General features: G+C 36.2%; 1 protein-coding gene across 1 annotated transcript; it reads right to left on the bottom strand.

Annotated features, from left to right (window-relative positions):
- Nucleotides 1–424: 424 nt before the first annotated feature.
- On the bottom strand, nucleotides 425–19,839 carry LOC136811263 (nuclear pore complex protein DDB_G0274915-like). The gene is made up of 9 exons (XM_067067878.1): nucleotides 19,689–19,839; nucleotides 10,258–10,569; nucleotides 7,143–7,257; nucleotides 6,061–6,148; nucleotides 5,448–5,877; nucleotides 2,881–5,233; nucleotides 2,197–2,536; nucleotides 1,649–1,760; nucleotides 425–1,264 (listed from the first exon to the last, which is right to left on the bottom strand). Exons 2-9 carry the CDS (start codon nucleotides 10,468–10,470, stop codon nucleotides 527–529), a joined length of 4,389 nt encoding a protein of 1,462 aa, XP_066923979.1. The 5' UTR covers nucleotides 10,471–10,569; nucleotides 19,689–19,839; the 3' UTR covers nucleotides 425–526.
- Nucleotides 19,840–21,708: the final 1,869 nt, after the last annotated feature.

Genomic DNA, 21,708 nt, shown 5'->3' with positions numbered 1-21,708 from the left:
TCTAATGTTTTAGAGTTTTAAAGTTTCAGCACCCAAAGATAATTGACCGGAGGATAATAATGAAATTTGTAATGTATGAAATTGAATTGTTCTAACAAATACCTAAGGAGTGTTCTAATGTTTTAGAGTTTTAAAGTTTTAGCACCCAAAGATAATTGACCGGAGAGTGATCATGAAATTTGTAATGTATGAAATTGAATTGTTCTAACAAATACCTAAGGAATATGTTCTAATGTCATATCTATAGCTAAATAAAGGATAAACAAGAAATAATGCTAATAATAATACATAAAAGAATGAGACTAAAGTTTGCCATTCAAAAATAACGGCAAGACAATTGGGTATAATTTCATACCATCATGTTTTTAACGCATGCTTACTTTTGATTTTAAGAATTCTTTGAGAAATCGAAAGCAGAAATGTCCAACGGATTAAAAAATCTCTTTTTTCCATACGAAGATGATTAAACAAAAGAAGAATATCAAAAATTGCAAAAAAAAAAGGAAATTATAAAAAATTGGATGCGTTATCTTTTTTGTTCACCCGGTCGGGCTGAAGGTTCGTAATTCAAGTTTTTAGATAATATTGATCCATCGGCCCGCCCCAATACTAAATTTGAAGAATGATGAGACGATGGCGTTGGGGCGCCAGAGGAGGGCGGCGTCCCAGAGCGTCCTACATTATAAAGAGGTTGTTGAGAGCTCAATCCTGGCGCCATCATGAAACGATCCCGTGTCGAAGCTAAAATTCTAGCTTGTTCAGCTGAATCTTCAAGGGAACGATGTTCGTACATTGAAGACGGCCGCGGCGGGATATCTCGGGGAGCCATTTCAGCACGCGGTGACTGATGTCGAGTGAAGTTAGCGTAATCTTCGTGTAATTGTCGATTGAACGGCGGGTTGATGCTGATTCCTTCACGAGGCGAAAGGACTGATTTACGTGGGTCAGCGATAACACGCCCTTGGTCTGATACGGAGCGATGGAGTTCTTGTTTTCTTATTTGTTCACTTATCCTTGCGTGCTCGCCAGGCGGCCCGCCAGGGTGACCGAATCCGTACTTCTCGCGATTTTCGACTGGGTAAGGATGATACGGTTTCCCATGTTCATGAGAGAAGATCCCAGGAGACGGTGACCTCGGTATGCTCTCGTTGGAAACACGCGGTGAGATGGCGGGACTTCGTGAAGTGGGCGGGGAAAGTATACGTTGGCGCTGGTTGGGCGGTTGATTGTAGTACGATCCCATACCAGGCGGTGATTTTATATTCTGTAAAAGACGAGAAACAAAAAGTAACAGTTGCCTTAATAAAGTGACATGAATTAATTGCATACTTATCGGATTCGTCGATTCGATTTGAATACAGAGCTATGGCCAATCTGGTAAATCTGGTATCCAGAGCCACTTGCACCACTTAGGTGAGCGCTATCAGAATCTTAAAAAAGCGAACTAAGGGACTGGGTTCGAGTTTGACGTATGGTATTCGTTAAGAATAGTACAACCTTAAATTTATGTATCTGGAGAAGAGTCTACCCTTTTTTCGCGTTTTTGGTGTCTGCCGCTAAAATTGCAACAAAACTCCTTGGAAATGAGGAATTTAAAATCAAACTTAAGTAATGGTTCAAGAGAAAATATCCAAAAAAAGGAAGGTACCTTTTCTGTAATGGAACCAGGAATGGCACGTGCGTCCATGGTGGACATTTTAGCAGGTTGTCCGAACCTTGCACGTTCATCCATTACTGGACCACCATGCTCGCCTCCGCCTCTGAATAAAAGTTTAATTAATAATTTTTTTTAATAAATAAATGATAATCATGACGTAATGTTTCGTACGGAAGCACCCAAAATAACCCGGGCGTTTGTCACTAGTTTTTTTTAATGCAAAATGAGTGGCCAACACACGTTGGTTTCGGGTGCTTCCGTATAAAACCTTACGTCGTGAATATCACGAATAATAATAATAACTACGTAAAATCAAGGTTCAGTTCGTCTCAAACCTGTTTTGAAAAATCACTCCTAGACATTGTTTTTACGGCGTTCGGATTTCAAATTTTTCTTTAAAAATGTACTTCTATCATGTTTTATTGAATAAAATCTCTTTAGGCAATCCACAATGCGATAAAAACTTTTTGTGACAAATTTTTCCTGTCCTGGAGAATTTTCGTTGTTCACATAAATTGAAAATAAAGATTAAAACTAACCTTGAAAGTTGGAACAAATGATGATCATTTTTGGGCGGCGAAGTATGATCCGCTATGGAAGTTTGACCGACAACTGGGTGCAATTGTCCTTGAATCACGCTCGCCCGAACAACAGGGCTTGTCACTTTACGACCGATCGGACTTTCGGACGCTCGAGAGCGCGCGGATGGACTTTCCATAGCACCGCGCGAGCGTGCCATCTCTTGTGCTGTTCCGATAGGTATCGTTTCCGTCTTTTCAACCCGGATTTTCTTCGGGCGTCCCCGATTTTCTGCCGGGCTTGAAACGAGTCGCTTATCGCTTGTCAGTGTAAAACGATGCATGTAATTTTCGCGATTTCCTTAAAAGCGAAGGAAGGATTGATTAAAATTTCTTTAGAACTAATAATTTCAAATACCTTATCAACCCTTTTTACACCTGCCCTTGTTGGCGTTATTTTTGGGCTCGTGGCGTAATATGGGGCAGCATAAAGGGACCGGCGTTAAATTAGGGCCGGCGTAAAAAGGGCCGATAAGGTATACATTCTCAAAATGAATCATAAACTATATGTTGTCGCAAAATATATTATCCTTACATTATTCTTGTGGATACAGCCATAAACCAAACAGGAATTTTTAAACACAGATACAACGTAGATCACCATAGATTATGTAGTTTGTTTGAAAAAGTAGAAAAAACCATTACCTTCTGGACCTGCGTATTCTCCAGACCCGATAACCGAAGGGTCAGTGGCTCGGCTCATCGACGTCGTTGAAGGCGGTGCAGGCGCTATGGGGATGGTCGAAGTAGTTCGATTCATCAGCATTTTGCGTCGGTTATCAATACCTCCTGCCACAGAGGGCGAAGATGCGACTGCCCCTAAGCTGGAGGGCGGAACACCAGCAGCGGCCGCGAAAAGAGCGTTTGGCATTTCACCTCGAGCTAAGCTCTTCGTGATTGGCAACTGTCGATATTGCGAACTACCGGATAGTTCTTTAGGCTGTAGCATTGCTTCCTTCAGATTATCTGGGTGTTGGCTCCGAGAAGGTGGCCCTCTTTCGTCCGGTGGTGGATTAATCCGTAATCCTCCTTGTCCGGGCAGACCTACTTTCATTTTTTCGGGCATACGTGTTAGAGTCATTGATGTAGTTACTGAAACTTTATCGTTTGATAAACGGTATTCAGAGGCAGCAGATGACATGTCTTGTTTTTGTGTTGGTAAACCGTACTGTGAAGGGTGGGCGCCATTATTTGGTTTCACATTAGAGGGTGGAATAAAGTTCTTATTGGATGCAGCAGCGCTAGTATCTTCATTCAACATTAAACGTTGGTGTAAAAGAGACGTCTTGGCTGATTCTGCCGCTCCGCCAGCGCCGCTAGGAATGCTAGAGGCTCCACCGGGTGCGCTTGAGTTAATATTTAACACATTAGACTTGAGTTCACTGTTCGAGCTTCCGATAATCGATGGTAGAATGGTCAACGATTGCCCGTTCGAGTCTGTTATCGGTCGTAAAATCTGAGGAGAAACTGTTTTCTGATGATCGGAAATCACTAATGGATATTTCCCCTGGTAAAAATTCAAATTAGCTCCTAAATTCGCTCCCTCGTTCGCAACTTTACTTGCAAAATCTTTAAAAAGTAACGCGTTTTCGAATCCTTGTTGAGGTCTAGCTCCGATGAGGCCAGATAGGGTGCCGGCGCCAAAAGTGGCCGTAGGGACTGTAGCAACGGATGCGAGAGTCGTTAGCACCGTGTTCACTTTGAACGGGCGAGCGTCTAAAACAGCGGGCTCGGCGGTCGATTGAAGATCTTTTTCTTTTTGTGGGTATACTCGATGAACAGCAGATAAAACTAAATCGGTCGTGGCCGCACCTTCGTCGTCGGAATCGTCAACACGCTCCTCTTGTTTCAACGGTTGCCGTGACTCTACCGATCCCGTCCCTGCTAGCGGTTTATTGAAAAATTCCTCACCGTAACCCATTACTTTAGTTGTTGGGTTGTTCAACAAATTATAAGTGTTCGGTTTGATTTCGAGTGACGGTTTACTACTCAAAGTCGGTTTCGGCAGAGGCAAGTTGACCATAGACGTTGCTGGAAGAAAATTTGTTGAAAGTGCTGTCGTCAATGTTGGATGTGATGCTGAAGATTGTTGAGTGAGAGGTATATTTTGTTGTGGTAATTGTTTATTTTGAAGTTGTTGTTGTTTTTGTTGCTGTTGTTGATGTACAAGAATTAATTGTTGTTGCTTACTTAGACCAGTGTTCATTCCGTCAGGAAATTTTTGTGGATTTATACTCCCTCCGAGGGCGGTGTTGAAGGGCGGGTGACCCTGAGGTTGAGCGACAGGACGCCCATTAAAAAGTTCGTTTAATTGCTCAGCAGGGTCGGCGTGATGAATTATCTTGGTGCTCCCTTGACGTTGTCTTTCTTCCTCAGATTTGACAACAACAATGCTGGGCGGTGGTGCTTGTTGAGCAAGGGCTTGTCCATAATTCAAATTTGTGGTGGGCGCCGCCCTCATAACTTGAATATTAGAAGCACCACCTGGGGTCGGCATCATCTTACTTTTCGGGTCTTTGGAATCGAGTAAGTGTTTGGTATCATTTTTATCTGATGATTTAATAATCGTGATCGAGTGTCCGGATTGGACTAATGTCGATACGGAAGGAACTACGGTTATGGGCATGACCGGTTTCTCGTCTTTGACCGGCGTCGGAATGTCAACATTTTTTGTTTCTTCAGATTTAACTGAAGGCTTCGCTTCTTTTTCCATCTTCACTCCTTCATTTTCTTTTTTCGGCGTCGTAGAATTGTCAATTTCCATGGGAACAGTTTCGCTTGTCGACGGCGATTCCGTTTTAGGACCGTTTTTTGATTCGGAATTATTATCAGGTTTGATGTCATCCATTTTGACGTCGTCAGATGATGGTTGCGAGACAACGTTACTTTTGGATTCGTCTTCCGTAGGATTTTCCTCCTCTTCGTCATCATCGTCGCCGGCTTTTTCGTCGATCACAAAATTGTCATCTCCGCTATCTGAATCGTCACTTTTGATGTCCTGTAGTACAGGGAAAAAAGATACCGAAAGTTATTTTTATGAAAATACAATTTGCCTCCAAAGGATTAGCTAAACCATTTGGTGCCCTGGAAATGAAGTAGTAGAGATTGTTTCCAATTTGCACGAGGAGGCTATGAGGAATATCATACCCTAGAGTTCTAGTTTATTCAGAACTGACTGATAAACCAAAGCATAAAAATACAGTTTTAATCACCTTTTCCTCGTAACTTTCCGCCTTCTTGGGCGTTGGCGGGTGCGTTTTTTCCATGTGATACGCCAACCCATTCTTATTCTTGTAGCGTTTACGGCAGTTTGTTTCGGGACATTCAAACGTCGCCGTGGCCGCATCACCGTTTGTAAGTGGTTTCACTTTCGATTTCTTGGGTGTTGTTTGTGGGTCATCTGGAGGCGGAGAGACTGGCTCCACACTAGCGGTAACGCCACGTTTTTTACTCGTTCCGGTTCGCGATTTGCTTTTTCCACTGGTTGTAGGGCTGGTCGTTCCGGCCTTCTTTTTAGTACTTCCGGACGAATCAGAATCATCGTGTTGTTGGCGTAAGGCGGATGTAGGGATGCGTAATTTCTTGATGGGTGGTTGGGTGGAGGTGAACTTACTAAGCTCCGAATTCCCCTCGGCCGAAACGCTAAAGCAAAGTAAGACAAGGAAATTTTATAAAACGATATCCCTAAGCTTACACAAAGATTACAATAAGCTCACGAATAGCAAGAGAAAAAAAACGCGCGGCAAAACCTTCATAAATTGATTCCAGAATCCTACAAAGTATAGTCTGATCAATTTTGTTGTAAAAAGAAACTAATTCACTTACCGTTCGGAGGCCCATTTCGTTTTCTCAACATCGATCAAAGCACCAGAGAAGACCTGGTTTCTCCAACGAACATTTAGCACAAGAAGCCCTGAAGAGAAAGGAGGGTACTATTAAATAGAAACCATGCCAAACCATGGAACGAACCATCCTTATCCAATGAAGAACATTGACCATTGTAGGCTATAGCATAAGAAGAAAAGAATAAGAGCTCACATAAATGACAAAACCACTCACTCTTAAATGTATTTGGTAATTTCAGCTGCATTTAACTTCATGACAGGGATAAAATAAGTGTAAAATAGCAGTCACCAAAAAGAGGGTTTATTTCCTTCTTATAACAAAGCATACTGGGCGAGGCCAATTTAATTTGTTGTTTTACGGGCCAAGCTACCCAAAAAAGAGGGTCGGTCGGTCAACGAAAAAATAAAATTAAAAGTAGACTTTCACCTATAAAATCTCCTAAAAAGGCAGCAAAAACTACATATTGACAAAAATGCAAAATAAAATATAAAAGAGACAAAAACCTCGAATTCATGGATAAAATAAAAAATTGACCATAAAATTCTCAAAATCTTGAAAAAACTACCTTAAGGGAAGAAATTTTGGCGGAAAGAAATTTAAAATTTATAGGTCATTCGCCAAAATAGATTCTCGCCAAATTTAATTTTCTTGCAATTTAGTCTCTATTACTCTCCTAAAAACCCTTTTTTCCTTTTTTTTTTTTCAGCTAAAACATTGAACAAAAATTGGTCGTTCGCCAAAATTAATTGTCGCCAAATTTAAAAATTTTATTACATCGCCAAAATAAATTCCGCAAAATTGCACCAAAAAATTGCGAATGGGTTCATTCGCCAAAATTTCTTCTCGTCAAAATTTCTTCTCTTAAGGTACCAAAATTTAGAAAATTTCGCAATCTGTAAAGCAATGAAAATAAAAATTTACAACCAAAATCAATTTTATTGAATAAAAACGATGAAAATAAGAACATGCTAAGAACATTTAAAAAATTAACAACATCCAAAGGCTAGAAAAATATACTGTAGAACACCGCTATAACCAAAAAAACAAAAATTATATCTTACCGTCTTGAGTTTCGTGGAGAATGACACCATGAAGGTTGACTTGAGTGCCAGGAGGTGCTGGTTTTTCAGTTGGTTCACAGTTATATTCAGTACTCGGAACAAGGTCGATCACACTCTGTGAAAATAAGAACATGTTAAGAACATTCTAAAATTTAAAACTCAAAAAGTTAAGAACGTTACCATCAAGGCAAAAGGTCCAATCTCAAAATTAGTGTCTGGAGAAAACTGAGAATTTTTCTGTTTGGCTAACCTTAAATCTTGAGCTTAGCCTCTTTTTTCATAGTGAGGGGGATCCCATCTACATGAAAAAGGGTCAATCTCAAAATTTAAAGTTAGCAAAACAGAAAAATTCTTAGTTTTTTCAGACACTAATTTTGAGATTGGACCTTTTGCCTTGATGACAGCGAGAACATTCGAAGGCTTCAAAAATTATGAATGTTCTTATAAAAAAACGTCTGAAAAATGCCTTAGATTTCTTTTTATTTTATTTTGACAGCATGATGCGATAAAAGATCTTTCAAGAGAGAGGAAAAAAAATTTGTAATTTGAGAGTGTTATAAAGAAAGTTTTTTACAGTATACTTTATTAATATTCGAAATTCAAAACGCAGGCGTAAGCACTATGAGGGCAAATATCTCGAGAATGTCATCGAAAAAAAACAACACAAAAAAAACTTGTCCTAATTATGCAAGAAATGTTTGTATTAGTTATAATGTATGCGAGATCATTTGTTTAATTATGCAAAGGAAGTTAATTTATGCATATCGACCTATACAAATATTTTGATAAAAAAAGCCAACAAAATTGGTTTTTCATCGCGGTCATGCCATAAGAGTGATTTGAAAATCAAATTCAAATCAAACTCTTTTTTTATGACGTGTACAATGATCTTGGTATGCATGCAAAATAATAAACAACTCGTGTTACCATGGAAATGAAACAGCATGAAAGGTCGCGCTATGTTAACAGCAATGTGTAAGAGCTACATACAACGCAGAACGGGTTATATAAAACAAACCTTACTCTTAGGTGCCAAATAAACGGGCCCCCCCGCTTGTTAATTTTTCGATTTTTTTCCAACCCCCCCCGGACGTTATTAGGACCCCCCCCGTTTATTAATTTTTGAAAAAATTCCCAGCTCCCAAAAGGAAAGTTTCTTGTTTTACTTTAATTTTACTCTAAAAGGCCTAAATTTAGTCTATTTTGACCCTTTTTAGGGTTTTTAAAAGTACATTTTACAACCCCCCCGGTAATTAGGTCCCCCCCCCCGTTTATTTGATTTGAAAAATTTTCCAACCCCCCCCCCCGTATTATTCGAGCCCCCCCCCCCCCCGTTTATTTGGCACCTAAGAGTATATTTTTAATAAATAGTTCTACTTTCCATGTATCGGTCATAGTACCCAACAAAACTACCTTTTAATTGACAAAATAGTCGGTCAAAATTCAGACGTTGAATTAATCTTTAGCACTAAAATTCCCGCAAACTACGTCTTAATTTTTAAGAGATTTTCTTCTCAGCATAAGTCCATCGAAAAACAATCAGTAATTTTCTGACGTGTGCCGAGAGCCTTATGACAGACAGATCAGTGTGATTAGCAGGGTTTTCATCAACATCCAGAGCGAGTTGGACTTGGCTCCCACTGGTACTCTGGAAATTCCCCCCTCCAGCGGTTTGCGTGAATGGGCTTTTTCAATTGCGTGAATGCGAAAACTTTGCGTGAGTTGCGAAAAAACATTGCGTGAATGCGTGAATTTGGGAATTAAGACTTTGCGTGATTGCATGAATTGCCCACTCCTCAAAGGTTTATGAAGGGTACAAAGAGAGAAAGAGTAAACGGCTTTGCATGTTGCTCGAAAAGCTTGATAACCAAAATCGTAGACCGCAAAAAGGAAATATTTCCGTCCGTCTCAAAAAGACAAAATAAAAAAAAACGGACAAAACTGCGCATGTGCAAGGATAGAGAGAGAGAAAGAGAAAACTGTTGAAAGGATAAAGAATAATTATTAAAAAGGGAAGCGGTTTTTTAGAAGATCGTTTTTATAAGAACAGTATCATTTGGCAGACATTTGATAGAATAACCAGACAAGGTCACAGATTCAACCACGAAGTTTGAACAGCACACCTGAGAGAGTTTAAACACATTTCGACGACGGCCTTAACAACATTAGTACTCGCAATAGTTATATAAAGACGGTAAGGGTAAGCATATACGATTCTTGTGAACCAATAACAATTGGAGATCGGATCGTCAAATTACGAAAAAAGAGAGAAAATCACGACCAAAAACATTCTTTCAGTAATGATGCCATGACAATTAAAGAGAAATAAAACGCACGCATAAGCAAACCGTATGCAAAAAATTAATTAATGCTCTACATCATCACACGCAGTGCATCATTTTCAACACAGTTTTTTAAATGCTAATTCTGGAATCAGTTATTTCAAAAACTATCAATCCAGCTATGTATATGACACAGCGTTATTCTGGGATCATAGGCGAAGCGAGATACCCTGCAAAATTTATGAGGGAGTGCAGATGTTTATGACATATTCATTATTTTTTGATGAAACAAAGATAATAATTACAGTGTCGTAAAAAGCGCTCTCATCCATAAATTTTGCAGGGTATCTCGCTGGATTTGCGTACACCTATGGGGATTGAACGTGCTATCATGTTATTAAGTTAATACTTAATCAAAACTTTCTTTAACATTAGATTTCAAATACCAGAACAGAATATCAGTCAAATCCCAGTTTACCGTATTCGCAAAATCGACCTTTTCATTAATTACGTTACGAGCAACGCTTACCTCGTTTTCAAAATATCGTCATGGTAATTGATTCCCAGAGGAGTTCATCGGGAATTTACCCTATTCATTAAAGTAACACTTGGAGATTCAAGGGATTTTAATTACCTTGGTAATGGTTTCAAAATGAGACAGTCATTGTAGTCAAATTAATTCATGAAAATGTCTATTGGAATGCTCACTTATATATGATAGCTGACTTATATATGATAACTGACTTAATTCAATTGGTGACCGCGAAACTAATCGAGACCTCGAAGTTCTAAAATAAAACCCGCCAGTCGGTCTAAAACCAAATCCTTCTTACCTTATACAACTCTTGAGGGAATTCTGCTTCATAATTGCCATCAAAATCTTTGTTTGAGTCACGGCCGCGCTTGGACGCACGTTCTTTGGAATCGTCCACTGGGTCACCGTTGCTTAGATGGCGTTGGCTGCGACGGGGATTTTTCTTTCTGGATTGTGTAGAGTTTTTACCGACTTTTGGGTCAGGTACGTTCTTGCCTTTGGATGACATCATGAGATGATGTGTCACTCCAGTTTCATTATTTTAATAAAGGAAATTATCTCTGCGTATTTCAATATTGATTTCTGATTTCTGAGTCAAGGGTGTATCGTTCTGCAAAAAGAAAAAGACGAAAATTATAACAGAGATTTGGGAAAACCAAATACAAAGTGAAAATTGCTTTTTAAACTCAATATATAGCTTATGTTGAATCATACGTAAGTTTTGTAATAAAAGGCGCGTGGGTGAAATCAGTGATAGTTTTACCAAATAATGTCCATTTATATTGATGTCAAGATAACACTTTCCATTAGCACAAAATACCTCTCAAAAAGAACATTTTCTCAAAAGATTATACATAAAGGTAAGTTATGGGTGTCAAACTTTAAAACACATCGAACTGTCAGACGACTTGTTAAAGTTGGGTTGTCGAGGCATTACGGACTTAATGACCCTGACACATGACCGGCAATCGTCGCATAATAAAATAAAATGAAACGGTTTTTGATTACGTAATTTGAAACCTTACAAGTAAGACAAAGTTCGTATTACAATATTTTCTAAAGACAACTCGATGATCATGTTTTTTTTTTAGTTTGCGAACAAGAGAAAATTGATATGGCGAAAGGATTACGTCACCCGTTATCAAGTGACTATGTAAAGAGCTTTTAAAAGAAGAAAGAAAAAACATGGGTCATTCCGGGTTTTCCCCGGGTACAATAAGAAGTCCGGGAACACCATTTTAGCATTAATTGAGGGCTCCTATATTGAAATATGACATCTTTAAGACCTATTGCAAACAAATATACCCCTCAAAAACACAAACATTTTTGTAATTTTGTACACGATACGCATCAAAGTCATTTTCGGGGATGCGCACATTAAAGTTACCAAATCTGTCGAACACGTTATTCTGGAGACCAAAAAAAAGGAGCAACGGAAAGAGCAAGAGGAGAAAAACTACATTACAACAATAATAGAGGACATAGAGGGAGAAAAAAACTGGAAAAAAAGTTAACATTATAGAAAGGTGGATAAACTTGATTCCTTTAAATGTGTCAGACGTCAGTCAAAGGTCGAATTTCCTTCAATATGATATTACACAAGTTTAGGTTGAATGTTTATAGCAACAGTATTCACTCTTTGGTCACATACTTATAAAGGAAAGGTCAACAAAGGTAGATAAGAATAGAGGTTCCTCATGAATGAACGAGCAAAACATGTAGACTCAATTAGTCAAACTTCCGTGATAATTATCGGCGGTGGGAATTTTAAAGATAAACATTCTCTGCATAAAAGCAACTTAAGAAAATCATCAAGAATTTATTTAATTGCCTTTAAAAATAGAGCTGGATCGAGTTGGTTTTATTATTTTAAAAGACAACTGATTTCAATTGTCATAAAATATTTTTGATGACTCCTGACATAAGTTTGGTTAGTTAGTATTGGGTTCCTTCATAGAGTGAAATCTTATGATTAATTCAAATGTAAAAAGAAAAAAAGCACAGGGAGAGAGTAGATGACATAGCAGAATGACAAACGATTTTCTGAAAACCATATAATAGCTTTTTACTGTGAATTAAAAGCTGTTTTTTTATAGGAGCTGGTACGTAAAAGTACAAGAACATTTCCAACGGCTAGAAATACAAGTTGCTCGAAAAACTTTGCTTATAATCGAGACTCAGGTCATTCCTCCCGCATCTCAACCTCGTGTTCTTACAAAATTCTTCTCAAGATTACAACGATCAAAGCTGCGTTGCGTAGATTCAAGAAAGTTCTTGCTTCTAGGAAAATGTTCATGTATAAGGACATTGCTCAAAATATTTCTACATTTTAAGCAAAAGTGATGTTTCCTTTAGCGAAAGCTCTAAACGATAACGCGGTCTCAATTAACTTTCTCCTTTTATGTAGACCCATTCGCTCATTATGTCGAGTAAATCCTTCCCACCCAACGCCCCTGCCCATATGGGCGTATGTACGCAGCTTATAACACGTGATACTTGAGGCAATCTTTTATTACGGAAACACCCCCGCAAAAACTGGTTATCACCCGTACTTTTGTCAATTTAACTATTAAACTAATGTCAAACATCCAGATTCGAAGGCTCCCTCTCACCGAATCGAAAATATCGTAAAATGGAAATCGACTAGACCGACCCACACTCTTTCTTCTTTTTCTTCCAGTTAAACCACGCTCTTGAATAAATCATGCTTCAGATTATCTTGTGAAAAGCACAAAGAAAAGAAAGGGAAAATTCGGAGATTGGAAAGTATATTGTCGAGTAGGTAAAATAAAGAAAAATACCGGATGCTTTTCCAACAAGATGTAAACCAAAAAAACAAGAAAGAATGATACACTAATTCAAAGAAAAAGATCTTTATTGTAACAAAAAAATAACAGATTTTCGCCGTCTTTTTAGTTCAAAGAGTTTTTAACCCACCCTTCAAGATCTAGTATGAATAAAATGTACAAAAGATTGACCAAAAACATGATCCTCGTTTTAAAACGTCTTTACAATAGGAAATTTTCCAACCTATTTTTTTGACCTCAAATCAAAACAAAATCAAGAAGACTTTTAACTTGCACGGTGAAGACAAACAAATGATTAGGCCAAAAAAATTAAGTAAATGGGCAAAGAGATTTTTAAACCCCAAGCGGTACACTAGGGGGGGGGGGGTCAGTACTAAAACGTAAGACATACATGAGTACTAAAAGGATTTTCGCTAATTTTTGACATACCACCACCTATTTTTCGAAAATGTTAATTTAGTACACATGTACTAAAATTATTTTGAGCAATTTAACATAGATACCACCCATTTTTTGCCCTTGCGGCTTTAAATTTACCAAAATGGGGTCATTGTTACAAACCTAGTCGAATTTAGTGCATCAATCTGCAAAATAATATAATTTTATTACTAAACTGTGCTGAACTGTACATAAAAATATTTTTAAAAAATGTTTAAAAAATTGGAAAAATTCTGAAAGATTTCTGAAGATTTTTTCGAAAATTCCTGAAAAAAAAATCAAATTTTTTCCAAAATTGTTAAAAAAATGCTCCATTTTGGCTGATTTTAGAACAAAATACTAAGATTTTTCAAAAATTTCTTTAAGGGACCACCCTTTTTGGTATTTTAGTACACATGGTACTAAAATTATTTTTGAGCTTTTTTGCAGTACCACCACGTCACTAAAAGTCATGATGTCTGAGATTTTAGTACCGACCCCCCCCCTGGTACACTATATAAGAACATAAGGCTTTGATGGCCAAAATATTAAGAGTCTCTCTGTAAGAATTGCTTCAAATATTCTAGAATTGGTCGTTATTATACTTCTAATATTGAAGGCATGGTAGAAAGTATAAGGTATGAACAAAAAAATAGAAGAAAAGTAGAAAAAAGGAGAGGAGGGAAAGCATATGAAAAAGACAAAAGAAATATTGCAAAAAAATAAGGTTTTTTTGAGACAAAAAAATATATACTATAATAAGAAAGATGCATTTAGTTATAATGATGTATGCAGTGGTGATTTAGGAGCAGCTTGTCATTCATTGTTCTGTTTAGTAGACTGCCCACGCACTCTTGTCCGGAAAAAACACTGCGAAGGAGAGGGCACGTTGTAATATGATAATCTATAGGTTGTACCTTCATAAATGTGCCCTCCATCTTATGGTGGTGGAGGATGGAAAAATTCGAGGGAAAAACAACAATCGAAAACTAAAACACTTCTTTTCCCTTTTTTCCAGTTATTATGAGATTTTTTGTTGAGAATAAAATTTCCCTCTCTTTTACTCTACTTTTTGCACAATGTTGATGTAGATATTATGTTCTAATACTTTTAATAACACAAAAAAACTTTAATGGGAAAAGGAGACATCAAAAAATGTGAGAATAAAAACATAAAGGTCTAACCATGTGACATAAAAAGCTCATTACCAGGGGGTAAAACAGTAGTTGATTACAAAATAAAATAAATGTCTGACCCCCGTCTTTTCATTCAGTTATAAAGAGGCAGATATAAGAAGTCTGAAGGAAATTTCAACACTACAGTGTAAAAGAGTGTGTTTGAATGTACACAGAAAAGAAAAGTCAGTGACAATGTCGTTTAAAATATTATAATTCAAATCCAAATTTTTTAATATAAATATTTTTAGCATAAACCTTACCTCCCGTAAAACAAAATCCATTACTACCTTTACTGACTAGAGATCACTCTGTTCAAAGATTTTTAAAGTATTCTCCCATCAACAATATCTAAATACGAAAGTCAAAATGACTAACCAACAATTCACTCCCTCAATTTTGGTAGGTTTCTGTTTCATACCATGCAAAATGAAAAGCCAAACTCTGTCACTGCACACTGGATATTTTCTTGGTATAGTCTTTAATACTTTAAAACTCAAACTTCAAAATCCAAATTCAATAGGTGAAATTTCATATACAGTATCCTTAAAAATTTCCAACAAATGTTATGCTAAATTCTGTTTTTCTAGATCAAAAAGGCTAATTTTCATCAATGGCTCAAAATCTCAAAATCAAATCAATCAAAACTTTGACCAAATTCCACCGTTTTTATGTTCTGTATATACATAGTTCTGTAAGACTTGCTTTTCCATAACAAAATAACCTCTCCATCTTTGGTTACATCTTTATCTTTCAATTTTTCTCACATTATACCATGAGATCGGGTAACTTGCATTAGTGGAGGCTAACATGCATAGCCCTCAAATGAATGACCGGGCTGGTCATTAAAATACAACTACGCAGCTCCGCTCCCAGCTCTACTCTACCGTTTTTGTTTTGATTTATTTTTGTATTTAAATGACCAGTCAGGCCTTTCATTTGAGGGCTATGCATGATAGCCTCCACTGATGCAAGTTACTTGATCTCACGGTACAGACTTTTAAGACAGCACAAAAAAAATCCTACAGTATAATCTTTTCAAACTTCAGATTTATTTTTGATTCTTTCAAAATTTCTTTCAATGTTTCATCTGAGAATATATTTGAAGATCTAAGGAGTTTCTGGTATGAGAAATGAATTATTGTGAATGCGCTGCTAAAATGAAATGATAAAAGAAAATGTGTTTTTATATTTTGATTTTTTGATCCACAATCTTTGGCTATTTATGTTTGATTTATTGAAGATTTAAAATTTCCATTCTACCATCTACCATTTCTTTAGGGGGCAGTTAGGGGTTTCATTGTTGGTGCTTTTTGTGAATGAAGTGGCAGATCTCAACAGAACTTTGGAAATATAGGTAGGGTGGGGCGTCAAATGTCAAAGTCAGAAAATTCAAGATGTAGTGTTTTTTTATGAAAATTTAACCTATTGTGAGGTATTCTACGCAATTTTTAAGGTCAGAAGTTCAAAATTGGCCGAACCCCCCTGGGGGTACTGATTCGCACTACAGGCAAAAATTGGAAAAAATGGCATTTTCTGGCCTTTTCAGGCCTGTAAATATGTCAAAACTATTGCAAATCTTATTTTTTTCACTTGCTGTACTAAATTTTATGAAGAAACAACAAAATAATCATATTGGATTGAAAATTGTGCCCATTAGAGCCCTAAACGAGCCGTTTTAAGCCAATTTTGGGTAGCAAAATGCTTTTTAAGGCCAATTTTGCAAGCTCATAAACTTTAAACTGATTGATTCACATGCCTGAAATTTTCAGAGATGGAAGTCTTTAATAAAGTCTTTAAGCAAAATGAATTTCAAGTTTTTCACTGTTTTCAAAAAATCATAATGGCGTCTTCAAAATTCGCTTTTTAGCAAAAAGAAGTCAAATTTCTCAAAAAATATCATTTTATAAGGCAAGCTTCTACAAACTGAGTTTAAATGCTGACTGAAATTTTTTTTTCAGTGATAGTATACTGGAGATACTCCAGGGAAATCAAAATCATTTGGGTCTGGGATGCGTCTATGTCCGCCATTATGGAAATAAAATCCCTGCTAAGAGCCATTTTCAGGCCAAAAACTCAAATTTGGACTGAAAAAATCTCTAAAATGTCAATAGACATGGGTCCAAATTTTCTTGCAGCTGATAGTATTCTGGAAATACTACAGGAAAATCAAAGTCATCTGGGCTTGGGATTTGGGTATATCCACCATTTTGGAATTGAGATTCCTGCTAAAAAAACCAATATTTCAATCAAAAATCCAATTTTTGACTCAAAAAATCTTAAAAATGGCAATAGACATGAACCTAAAATCTTTTGCAGTGATAGTCTTCTGGAAATACTCCAGGGAAATCAAAATTGTTTGGGTTTAGGATTTGGGTATATCCGCCATTATGGAATTGAAATATGTGTTAAAACTGGCTAAAATACAACGTTTCAAGCAAAAGCCCCGTTTTTGAATAAAAATTGCTCTAAAATGACAATAGACATGGACCCAAAGTTTTTTGAAGTGATAGTATTCTGTGAATATTCCTGGAAAAACAAAATCATTTCAGTCTGAGATTTGTTTACATCCACCCTTATGGAAATGAAATCTCTGTTAAAATGCTACATATTTCCATCCGATACATCATAATTGACTAAATATTTTGTATATTATATTAAGCAAAGAATGTGAATTTACAATCCTTTAATTTAGAAATACTAGTTGAAATATATTATTTAAAAAATCCCATTTCAATCAACAATACTTTATAGCCCACTTACATTTCCATTTTCAAGACTTGTTTTGTCAAAAAAAGATTGAATTTTAGCTTGAAATATCATATACATTTTAAAACTGGCTTCAGTTTAAAAATTGCGGTCCCAGAAGCATGTTATACCTGAATAGTTTTTACCCCTAGAGTATTTACAGAACACTATAACTCCAAAAAGATTTTAGGTTCATATCTATTGCCATATTAGAGCAGTTTTTAAGTCAATATGGGATTTTTGCTTGAAATGTTGCAATTTAGCCAGTTTTAACACATATTTCAATTCCATAATGGCGGATATACCCAAATCCTAGACCCAAACAATTTTGATTTCCCTGGAGTATTTCCAGAAGACTATCACTGCAAAAAAATTTGGGTCCATGTCTATTGTCATTTTAGAGCAATTTTTATTCAAAAACGGGGTTTTTGCTTGAAACGTTGTATTTTAGCCAGTTTAAACACATATTTCAATTCCATAATGGCGGATATATCCAAATCCTAAACCCAAACAATTTTGATTTCCCTGGAGTATTTCCAGAAGACTATCACTGCAAAAAGATTTTAGGTTCATGTCTATTGCCATTTTTAAGATTTTTTGAGTGAAAAAGTGGATTTTTGATTGAAATATTGCGTTTTAGCAGGAATTTCAATTCCAAAATGGTGGATATACCCAAATCCCAAGCCCAGATGACTTTGATTTTCCTGTAGTATTTCCAGAATACTATCACTGCAAGAAAATTTGGACCCATGTCTATTGACATTTTAGAGATTTTTTCAGTCCAAATTTGGGTTTTTGGCCTGAAAAATGGCTCTTAGCAGGGATTTTATTTCCATAATGGCGGACATAGACCCATCCCAGACGCAAATGATTTTGATTTCCCTGGAGTATCTCCAGTATACTATCACTGCAAAAAAAATTTCAGTCAGCATTTAAACTCAGTTTGTAGAAGCTTGCCTTAAAAAAGGCTATTTTTTGAGAAATATGATTTTTTTTTGCTAAAAAGCAATTTTTGAAGACGCCATTATGATTTTTTGAAAATAGTGAAAAACTTGAAATTCATTTTGCTTAAAGACTTTATTGAAGACTTCCATCTCTGAAAATTTCAGGCATGTGAATCAATCAGTTTAAAGTTTAAGAGCTTGCAAAATTGGCCTTAAAAAGCATTTTGCTACCCAAAATTGGCTTAAAACGGCTCGTTTAGGGCTCTAATGGGCACAATTTTCAATCCAATATGATTATTTTGTTGTTTCTTCATAAAATTTAGTACAGCAAGTGAAAAAAATAAGATTTGCAATAGTTTTGACATATTTACAGGCCTGAAAAGGCCAGAAAATGCCATTTTTTCCAATTTTTGCCTGTAGTGCGAATCAGAACCCCCAGGGGGGTTCGGCCAATTTTGAACTTCTGACCTTAAAAATTGCGCAGAATGCCTCACAATAGGTTAAATTTTCATAAAAAAACACTACATCTTGAATTTTCCGACTTTGCCCCAAAAATGACTGTTGACGCCCTACCCTAATATAGGGTCCACTGTCAACTAAAGAAAATTTTAATGCTGAAAAACAGTATTAGCAACTAGTTTTGCAGAATACAGAAACTGGCAAATAAAAAATCAGAAATTGCTGTAATTTTTTACAAAACCTTGAATTTCAAAGGAACTTTTTTTGACCGAATTGTGGTTCTTTTCAAGACAGTTTGACAGAAATTGCCGGAAGTGCAGTAGTATTTCAGTTCTGTATTAACGGTTTCTCTGAAAACATCTTCATCTTCCCAGACTGCCACAGACTGCTATTTGGAATAGTAGTATAATGCGTACCGGGGGGGGGGGTACTTAGGCAAATGGAGGTTACAGTATGTGCCGCCCTTAAGGGTTTTTTAAGTTGGTGTTTCAGTGGTGTTTGAAGAAAAAGTTGTTTTAGCAATGTCTATCAGATAGAAAGAAAAAACAAAGATTTCTGGATTTCTGAATTTAAAAAATCCGTCAATATTTGAGTATTCAAAGTGGGTTGATATTTTGGCATTATGAAGACTTGGCTTATGAGGCCCTACCCCTCTATCTAACCACCCACTAACCAGTCAGAAGGCTGAAATGGCGAGGAAACTGAAACTGTGCCCTAACTGTCCAACCGTACGCCAGTCCATAAATGATAAAAAGACCAAGCTTTTGTCTTCCAAAAGCAAAGGGAACTCAAAATTCTTTTGACACAATCTGTCTTTTTTAAAGCTAAAAATTGTCATTTGAAGGGTAAAACCAGTACCACCGAATTGGATATCAGTTTCCAGTAGAGAGAAGGCAACAGACACAAATTAAAGCATAATCAAAGACAGGGGTGGTGGTGACAGAGGAGCAAAGGAGTCAAACTTCTTGATTTTGTTATGAAATAAATTCAAACGAGGATTCACAATCATAGACATTTTAAAAGGAAATATTCGAGTAAACAGTGCATTGAGTGAATGAGCATTCAACTCACGACTTGAATAAACTAAAAAAGCAAGGCCATTGGCAAGGAGAATTTTCATGGTGTAGACTAAACATTGTTGTATCGAAATAGTATTGCAAAATAGAAAAGTGCACTTACTATATATTTTCTAAATTCTTGACAGCAAATACTTCTATGTTTATGTGGATAAAAAACAGCAAAATATAACTTTTGACTTTTATAAATGATTCTTAGCTCTCAAAACACTTCTTTCTCGCTCGATGTAACACGGTGGAAGAAACATAACACTGATAAGCGAGGCAACCTACAAAATACATAATAGAGCCTATTTTTGTTTTTTTCTCGGGCCTATTCTTGGACGGCTCAAATTACTTATTAAATCAGTCAGGGGGTAACTTATATCAAACAAACCCTTGTAAGTGTGTGGCAAACTGACTGAAACCCTCAAAATTGCCCTCAAAATTATTTCAATATTATTTTTTGAAAGTATCACCTTTTAGACTAAAGAAAGATTTATCAAACTTGTAAAAATTGATGCTTATTTTTTTAAATTGAACCCCCTTACAAAATTAATCATTCAATACTCATATATTTTCAAAACAGCTGAATGGAACAAAAGGTCCAATCATTCACTTAGCGATAGCATTGGTTCAAAACATTTTTAACCAATCAGATTTAAGAAAACAGATATTATTTTCCAAATATGGAAAATAAAACAATAAGAGACCTTTCTCTTTCTCAGACAAAAAAAAACGCTGAGTGAAATAAAACGTTGTGGGACTTTGAGGAGATCAAAATATAAATAGCTTTTTTTTTCATTTACCGAAATCGCTCTCCTTTGTAGAGGCTGGAATCATTTTTATACAATTCAGGAATTTTTTATTAACATAAAAATATCTGATGTGACTTGACAAAGACTAAAACAAAACAGTTTGACCTCAGTTTTTTTTCTATAGTCGAGTATAACGCCTTTTTCATTATATATAAGAACAAGTTCCTTGGCTGGTGATTCTTGGCTGCTCTTAAAAGTAAATCTTCTGGCGAATTACTGTTTACAGTAATAAATATAAATAACTATAATATAATTAAACTATAAATATAATTAACTATAAATATTATTTTGATTTGATTTCCTAAGGAAAATTGAAAAAATACTAAGGAAGTTTTGAAAATACGAACATGAAATGTTAGGGACATTTTTAGGCTTAAACTCGAAAATATTCGCGGAGTTTACAGCCATTACGGCGACGCACAGCGGTCACTGAAAAAACAGCGGTGGTAAGTTCAGAACAAATATGTGAACACCTCATACTGTAAAATGTTTACAAATTACGTCGCCGTAATGACTGTAAACTCCGCGAATATTTTCGAGTTTAAGCCTAAAAATGTCCCTAACATTTCATGTTCGTATTTTCAAAACTTCCTTAGTATTTTTTCAATTTTCCTTAGGAAATCAAATCAAAATAATATTTATAGTTTGTTCCGTACATCCTGTGCCCAGGTTCAGGAGTTGCCATAAAGCCATTATGGTGATAACCGGGAGGGCACATTGCTATACATTGTAGTTTGTTCTTATAAAAAAATGTATATGAATTTCCCCGCTATCCATCTACCCACGATACACACGCTTTTTATATAAGAATACACTTTATAAGAATGTCCATGATGAAAATGGCCACAAAAACTAAGAATATGCTAAGAATATCATGGAATTTTGCTACTACACGTTTTTTTTTTATAAGGAACCTTAACTTTACTCTGAGCCTGGAGTTCCTTATTTTTACAGAGAATTTAAGCCTCAAAGTTCCTTATCGAGTTCCTTATTTACATAGCTGCTAAGTTTGGATAACCATCTCTTACTGTTCCTTAAAACTTGTTTTCTTATTCTCAGCCTGAGCAGTTCCTAAACAATTCGTTATTTTTTGGACCATTTTCAGCCTCGAGTTCCTTATATAAACGTGTTCCTTATATAAAAAAAAAACGTGTAAAGCTAAGCTAAGAATGTCATTTTAAGAGCATTTTCAATTATAAATTATCAATTATCCCCAAGTTATTAGGCCCAAGTTAGGCTCACTGCTTTTACAAAAGTGCCATTTTATGCTTGAGACGTATGTACTAAATGTTAAATCTATTATGAATTAGGATCATAACCTAAGAA

This window comes from Clytia hemisphaerica, unplaced genomic scaffold, assembly GCF_902728285.1.
Source record: "Clytia hemisphaerica strain Z4C2 unplaced genomic scaffold, Clytia hemisphaerica genome assembly, whole genome shotgun sequence".
Classification (NCBI taxonomy): domain Eukaryota; kingdom Metazoa; phylum Cnidaria; class Hydrozoa; order Leptothecata; family Clytiidae; genus Clytia; species Clytia hemisphaerica.
Note: the sequence above shows the minus strand (reverse complement) of the source record. Positions and strands in the feature narration are given on the sequence as shown.

What these genes read in the sequence shown, in the direction of transcription:
- LOC136811263 (XM_067067878.1), bottom strand. Translation starts at nt 10,470, where the DNA reads ATGATGTCATCCAAAGGCAAGAACGTACCTGACCCAAAAGTCGGTAAA. An exon ending in TCTCCACGAAACTCAAGACG is followed by an intron (nt 6,149 to 7,142) that starts GTAAGATATAAT and finishes CTTTCTCTTCAG; the next exon opens with GGCTTCTTGTGCTAAATGTT. An exon ending in CTGGTTCCATTACAGAAAAG is followed by an intron (nt 1,265 to 1,648) that starts GTACCTTCCTTT and finishes CGTCTTTTACAG; the next exon opens with AATATAAAATCACCGCCTGG.